This window comes from Micromesistius poutassou, assembly GCF_964030765.1.
Source record: "Micromesistius poutassou genome assembly, chromosome: 8".
Taxonomy (NCBI): Eukaryota; Metazoa; Chordata; class Actinopteri; order Gadiformes; family Gadidae; genus Micromesistius; species Micromesistius poutassou.
Genome location: NC_140278.1, coordinates 12,569,478 through 12,576,657, shown reverse-complemented (window position 1 = coordinate 12,576,657; position 7,180 = coordinate 12,569,478). Strand labels below are relative to the sequence as shown.

General features: G+C 46.8%; 1 protein-coding gene across 1 annotated transcript; it reads right to left on the bottom strand.

Moving 5' to 3' along the window:
- Window positions 1-379: 379 nt before the first annotated feature.
- On the bottom strand, window positions 380-1,825 carry kcns2 (potassium voltage-gated channel modifier subfamily S member 2; the record flags this gene model as incomplete). The annotated part of the gene is made up of 1 exon (XM_084471246.1): window positions 380-1,825. One exon carries the CDS (start codon window positions 1,823-1,825, stop codon window positions 380-382), a length of 1,446 nt encoding a protein of 481 aa, XP_084327372.1.
- Window positions 1,826-7,180: the final 5,355 nt, after the last annotated feature.

Here is a 7,180-nt window from a genome sequence, read left to right as displayed (position 1 = left end):
TGAGAGATACTGCTGGATTTACTTCAGACATTTTCATCACAACAAGTATAAGTGAAGAGTAGACCACACTTTTAATATAATGACTTGTGACCTCCAACGATTTTACGCGACCACTGAAACCTCTATGCCTATACGGCATCGGACATTCTTTAAAAGGTCCTCGATACACTTATCTCGTTTTTTGGGCTGCGGGTGACACGTTTGTCTACACATTATTGCACTGAGCTACGTAGATTTAGACATCATTACAGAACTGGGCACAACCGTGCCTTTACATTCAAACATTTCAGCACCTTGGACAGCTCTTCATGCAGCGACATGCCAACACAAACCGTTTCTAAAACACCTCAGAACTGCCCTTTGTATCGTGACACGCCCTCTAGTTTATCGACTCGTTCAGACTGTGTTCACTCGGGGAACTTCGACTCATGTTGGACAAGCTCACCATCAGTGACTTCACCTTGTGTGCGTAATAGTTTCTCAGATTGACCGACGGCACCTCTTTGATACCCTCATCGAAATCGCAGCTCCTCATGGCGATCTCCAACTGCTTCTGCCTCTTGTAAAACAGGGAGAACTTGTTGAAGATCAGCGTGATCGGAAGCACCACCACCAGGATCCCGGCCAGGATGCACGCTGACGCCGTCAGTTTCCCCGCGATGGACGTGGGCACCACGTCCCCGTAGCCCACCGTGGTCATGCTCACCGTGGCCCACCACCAGCACGCCGGGATGGTGGACAGGTCCTCGCTGTCCTCCTTCTCCACGGTGTACGCCATCACGGAGAAGAAGGACACCCCCACGGCCAGGTAGAGCAGCAGCAGGCCCACCTCCTTGTAACTGTTCTTCAGAGTGGCGCCCAGCGAGCGCAGCCCCGTGGAGTGGCGCGCCAGCTTCAGGATGCGGAATATCCTCATCAGCCGCAGCACCTGTGCCACGCGGCCCAGGTTGGCCAGCGCCGGGCTGCTCTCCGCTACCAGGTTGATGACCAGCGTGAGGTAGAAGGGCAGGATGGACACCAGGTCGATGACGTTCAGCGGGTGCTCGAAGAAGCGCAGGAGGTCAGGCGCCACCACGAAGCGGGCCACCAGCTCGAAGGTGAACCAGCCGATGCCGACGTGCTCCACCGTCTCGAAGCGGGGGTCCTCCAGCAGCTGGCCCTCGGCGTCCACCAGGCTGTACTCGCTCATGCTGTTCATGCACATGGTGGCGATGGAGCCCAGCACCACCAGGATGGACAGGATGCTGATGACGCGGCTGGCCACCGAGTAGCCCGGGTTGTCCAGCATCAGCCAGACGTGGCGTCGGGCGCTGCCCAGCGGCTGCTTGTCGAACTTGGACGCGTCGTTGTAGAACTCCAGCAGCTCGTCGAAGGACGAGGTGGTGCTGCCCTCCTCGGAGCGGTCCTCCCAGTCCTCGCGGCGCTCCGGGTCCATCTTGCGGCAGTGGTAGGCGTTGCTGCAGCAGGAGTCGATGAAGAACTCGTTGATGCCCCAGTACTCGATCTCCTGGCTGAAGGAGAAGATGCACAGCTCGGCCATGACGTGCAGCCGGCCCGTGTTGTAGAAGTTGAGCACGTAGGGAAAGAGCGCCGGGTTGCGGTCGAAGTAGAACTCCTTCTCGGCGTCGTCGTAATCGTCGCAGAGCTCCATGATGGACTCCTTGGACTGGCAGGTGAGCAGGCGTGCCAGCCGGGTCTCGGGGAAGCGGGACAGCGTGTTGGACCACAGCTTCTTCTTGAAGCCGCCCACATTGATGCGTATGGCGGCGTCCTCCTGGATGTAGGGCCCGGCGCCCAACCCCCCGACGCCCTGACCCAGAGTCATGTCTGGGAAGAGGGGGGAGACCAGAGGGTCAACTGCTACTGCTACTGCTGTTACTATTACTAGTGCAGTGATAACCGTACGCACAAACACATTTACAAACACATACACATACAAGTTTATACACACACACACCGCATAAGCACACGCACACACACAAATACACATACACGCACACACATACACACACACACACGCACATACACACACACACATACACGCACACAAGCACACGAACAGACAAACACATACACATACACGTATACACAACACAGACACAAGCGCGCACACAAACAAACACAAATACGCACTGGCACACGCACTCACCTAGACGCACAGGCGTTCACACAGAAAACTTTGAGTTCAAGGCAATGGACGCTCCAAACGGGTTCCCATTGTTTATGTGAAATCAATGATCACTCCGTTATTATGATGATCACACTTTGCTTGACTTAGGATAAAACGACAATAGAATAACCAACATAAATGTATTTTTGGATGTAGGCAAGATAGGCTACTTACTTTACTGGGCGCCAAGTACACCGTTTCTCCACGAAAACACGCGGCGTGACATTGAACCTGTTGGCATTTTCAAGGTTATTTAGTGTTTGAAACTTGCGACCAAGTTTTGCCAGAGAAGACGATCAGCTGTCCTTTTCTTTGTTGCCTAATCGACATCGAAGAAGACCGCTCCCTTTGTTGTCTACAGATATAGAATATACAATAAATACAACGCGATATTTTCTCTACACTTCACATTTGAAACTGTTTACGATCACGGAAAACACGAGTCGATCAACTGGTCCTCCCCTTTTCAGATATCCGATTGTACAGTCACAGAGCAGCGCACTCACACGCACACACGCCTCGACGGCTTATTTTGTTTGTGCGAGGGAATTCCTTCCTCCCGTCGCCCTCGCTCTCCATCCCACAGTGGTCTCTCTATCTGTTGCTGCGCAGCAACACGTAGCTCAGTGCACCGCCCCCCACTGACACCACACCCCCCCACCCCACCCCACCCACCCCTTTCCTGGAGTGATCTCAACATCTCCGTGATGCGAGGGAGAGAGAGAGAGAGAGAGAGAGAGAGAGAGAGAGAGAGAGAGAGAGAGAGAGAGAGAGAGAGAGAGAGTGGAGGGAGAGTTAGGGAGGGAGAGAGAGAGCCGAGTATAAGGATGGGGATGGAAAGGAAGATGGAGGTTTAATCTGATTAAGGTTGGTTCCAGGTAACAACACATAAAGCCATTTCCTTAAATATAAGCGTTAAATATAGATACGATAACAAATACTTCAAATAACCTAATCATATTGACGTAGTGAGGGGAAAAGATTCAGTAAATTATTAATTTAGTCAGTTCTTTGTTTCATCAATAATTGTGTACCGATATCATCTGTACATAGGATTTAAGGATTTACAGGAGCCACACACCCACACATACACACAACACACACACGCACACACACACACACACACACACACACACACACACACACACACACACACACACACACACACACACACACACACACACACACACACACACACACAGACTCTCTCACACACTCTCACACATCCATCCCTGATACGACTCTGCGTGTGATTACAAACAATTTCAGCTGGACCTCTCCCCCCTGCTCTTGTTGGCTCGGACAGTCCTAATAAAGCCCTGTGCAGCATTTCACTTCCATCCATATCCACTACCACCTGGTGGGATTTGAGTTGTTATCCCGGCAAGTCTGCTTCAATGGGACTGGAGTCTCTTGCACAAATGTCTAATGTGTGCGCATAGAAAGAAGGTGTTAAGATGTAAATCAAACCTGTAGGATTATATTGTAGCAATATTAATCCAATGTTTATTCCTTATCTTCAAGCCCCTTAAGCCCTGTTGAATGATGAGTCCTGACTCAGTCATGTTTGATACCCTTCACCCTCTCACAAGCCTTCAAGGTATTCTTTTTTTTTAAGGCACGCATGCCGCCTCCATTTATTTGGCTGTGGGTGAAGAAGTGTCACGGTTATTGTTTGGGATCTCCACCGGTTAATTCACTGCTTCTCACAGGAGGACTGACAATCATTGCGCGCTGTGATTTATGTGATGCGGACAGATTTATTTTTCATTTTTCTTTTTGTTTGGCTCCCCCCTTTCCCACCGGTGTTAACGTAAATCCAATCCCGGATGAGCTGTGATGGATTTAGATTCAACAGTTAAGTCCTTGATGCTTTTCGTGCTAGCTGATGGAGACTGATGCTTCTCAGTGAAAACATGAGGTCTCGTTTTAAACCTGGCAGTTCTGTGAAACGTGAAATCTCGTTTCCAACCAATCTCAGCCTCTGGAAATGTTCCTGGCTAAATATGAAGCAGCCTGATGGTTTGGCAGAATAAATCCACATTAACATAACCTTTAGTCAATGATGAAGTCCTGCTTCTTCAGTCATTTAGGGTTTGAAATGTGGAGGCATGGACCCATGGCTCATTTTGTACCACAACTTCTTCTTTAGGAAAAACATTGACTCAATCATTACAGTGAGAGCTGCAACATGGGGAAAGAGATCACACATTATACAGATAAGAGTAATGACTAAAGTGTGAATCTGGTCCTAAATGTTTGTGCGTATGATCCCTGCTCTTAGAGAATTTGAAAATGAAAAGATGAATACATCAAAGTATATTATTTATTCTAAATAATGGCCTTTTTAATTATCGTTTGGCCCTTTTTTTTTTTTTTTGGCCCTCGCTTTTCAATTCATGTACATTTTAATACAGTCTAATGGGGCCACTGATTGACTTAACATAAACTGTGATCCATAAAAATATGATGCAATTACATAGAAAAAGTGTTGCGTTTCTAATTTCTGCTTGCGCTTGCACATTCTTTTGTTCTCTCACCTCACTTCCTCTCTGCTACAGCACAATGGAGAGTCAATATATATATTGTAATAGAAAGATGACCAATAGGTTGGAATTGAAAAAACAACAACAATGCAAAATGGAAAAAAGGATTACAAAGATTAAAAAAAGGACCGAAAACCTCTCTTCATCTCTGTGTTTCAAAGCCTCAAAGGTGCAGAGCTGTGGTGAGAGTGTGTGGGAGGAGTTCTTATTAGGATGACTTTCACCGTTCTCCGTCATCTCTTAGTAAAACACGGATCCTCTTCCTCACTAGCCATTGTCGTTTCCCACCCAACGCATCTCATTGTGTCCATTTTGTTTTTAAATGTAACTGCCCTCGTCTCTCTGCTGCTATTACACCCTTTAAACCTTCTTGTGAACACCTACTTACTTTCCTGCTCTGTCCCCACAGACGACAATGTACCATGGGAGGCCATCAGGCTGGATCTCATCTCCACTCTAAATGTTTTCTTACGGTGGTTAGTCTGTCTCATTTGGCTATATGGTTGCTTAGATATATTTCTTGGTTGAGAGGTCGAAGGCCCATAAACAGCAGACAATGTGGCTGTGAAAGAGCTGTTTGAAATGTTAGCACTATTAAGTCTTCACACCTGAAGAATCCCAAATCCCTTTCGATGCCATCAGAGGATGTAGCCGTCTACACATAGCCTATCAGCTCTTGTTAGTTATTTGTAGAAGCAACATAAAAGGGAATCTTTTTGGTCATGTGTTCGTTCTTCCTGCAGACACACGTCTGCATGCATGCCCAGAAGGATGATGTGGAAAAAAATAGAAAGCCATCTCATTTGTCTCCCTTCTTCACCCTTCACGGTGAGATAATCACATTAAACTGCTTGTGATTAAAATGGTGGAGCGGGCAGGCTGAGTCACCCTGGAGGATGGGACGAGCAGGAGCAGTGGGAACGTCTTCTGTTTTATCGTAGTAATCTACACTGATGACTTCTGTCCTTTACCTGGAGGATACCCAGCGCCGTCTGCAATTACAAATTGGCCCAAAGGAGATGTGACAATAATGTGCTAAAATATACAGAGATGTGGTGATTCATATTCTTATTCCATTTCAGTGTCAACGGAATTCCATTCGACAAAGCAACAAGCGCCATGCCAATGTAGTACGTTGGTTTACAAATTTGACATCCAAATCAATGTAAGCCTAATTAAACATGAACACAGTGGCAAATTGGGCACCATGGCACCCATGGAGGGATTTTAATGCTGCGCGTGACACGGTAGGCAGGACTGTTTATCTCAGATGTGTAGCCTTGTGGGTGGATCAAGACTGGCCTTAACTCAGACACACTTACCCTCATTAAGATAAAGGTTAAGGCTCAATGAGCCGGGAAGCTAATGGTTACTTTTAGTGTATGTTGTCTGTGATCATGCATGTGCCTGCATGTGTATGCATAGGTGTGTGTGTGTGTGTGTGTGTGTGTGTGTGTGTGTGTGTGTGTGTGTGTGTGTGTGTGTGTCTGTGTGTGTGTGTGTGCGTGTGTGTGTATGAGTGTGTTTGCATGTTTGTGTGAGTGTGTGTGCATGTGTTTGTGTACGTGTGTATTTGTGTGTGTGTGTGTGTGTGTGTGTGTGTGTGTGTGTGTGTGTGTGTGTGTGTGTGTGTGTGAGTAGATTTGAGGCTGTTTGCATTTGAAAGGAAGCAGCAGATCTGCCTGGGCTTGCTCTGTTTGTTGAGAGCTCAGCAGAACAAACAGGCCTTCATCAGGCCTGTGTTGTCGGAGAGGAGAGTGTTCAGTGAAACGCTAAATAAGGACACGCTAACGTACTTCAGCTAACCTCTCTCCATACAAGGATGTACACACAGGTGCCACTCATACACAAAAGAGATACCTAACACAGAAAATGTGTGTGTGTATGTGTGTGTGTGTGTGTGTTTGTGTGAGTGAGAGAGAGAGGCCCCCTAGGCCATGATTCATATTTTACTGCTTCTTCATTCTCTCGTATACTAATCAAAGTCCTCTCATATACCACTGAGAATGCTCATCCATACTGCCGTAATGGTCTCACTGTGGATTTAAAAGCCTTTCACGTGTGGATGTGAAGGCATTTCCCTTGTATATGTGGGAGGTAAAGTATGAAATATAGCCTACACTGCCCCTCATATGTGCCTATCCACATTCACTCACATTCTTCCCTTTTCTCCTTTCCTTCGTCCCTTTTTTCTTTATTTCATGAACATACCCTCTTCCTCGAACCCATAAACAAAATTATGATATATATGAGAATAAGCCAAAGCCGTTTTATTCAATTGGATATTCGAGTGAATCCGACTTGTCTGTAAACTTTACAGCTACCACGGCGATATTCATTCAACTAGCTGTTACCATGACTACTGTCTTTTGATTAACATGTTAAATAAAGGTGTTATAAATAAGACGCTGTCAAGATACTCTTCATTAGTATCATCAAAGCGTACCAGAAAATCCATATGAAC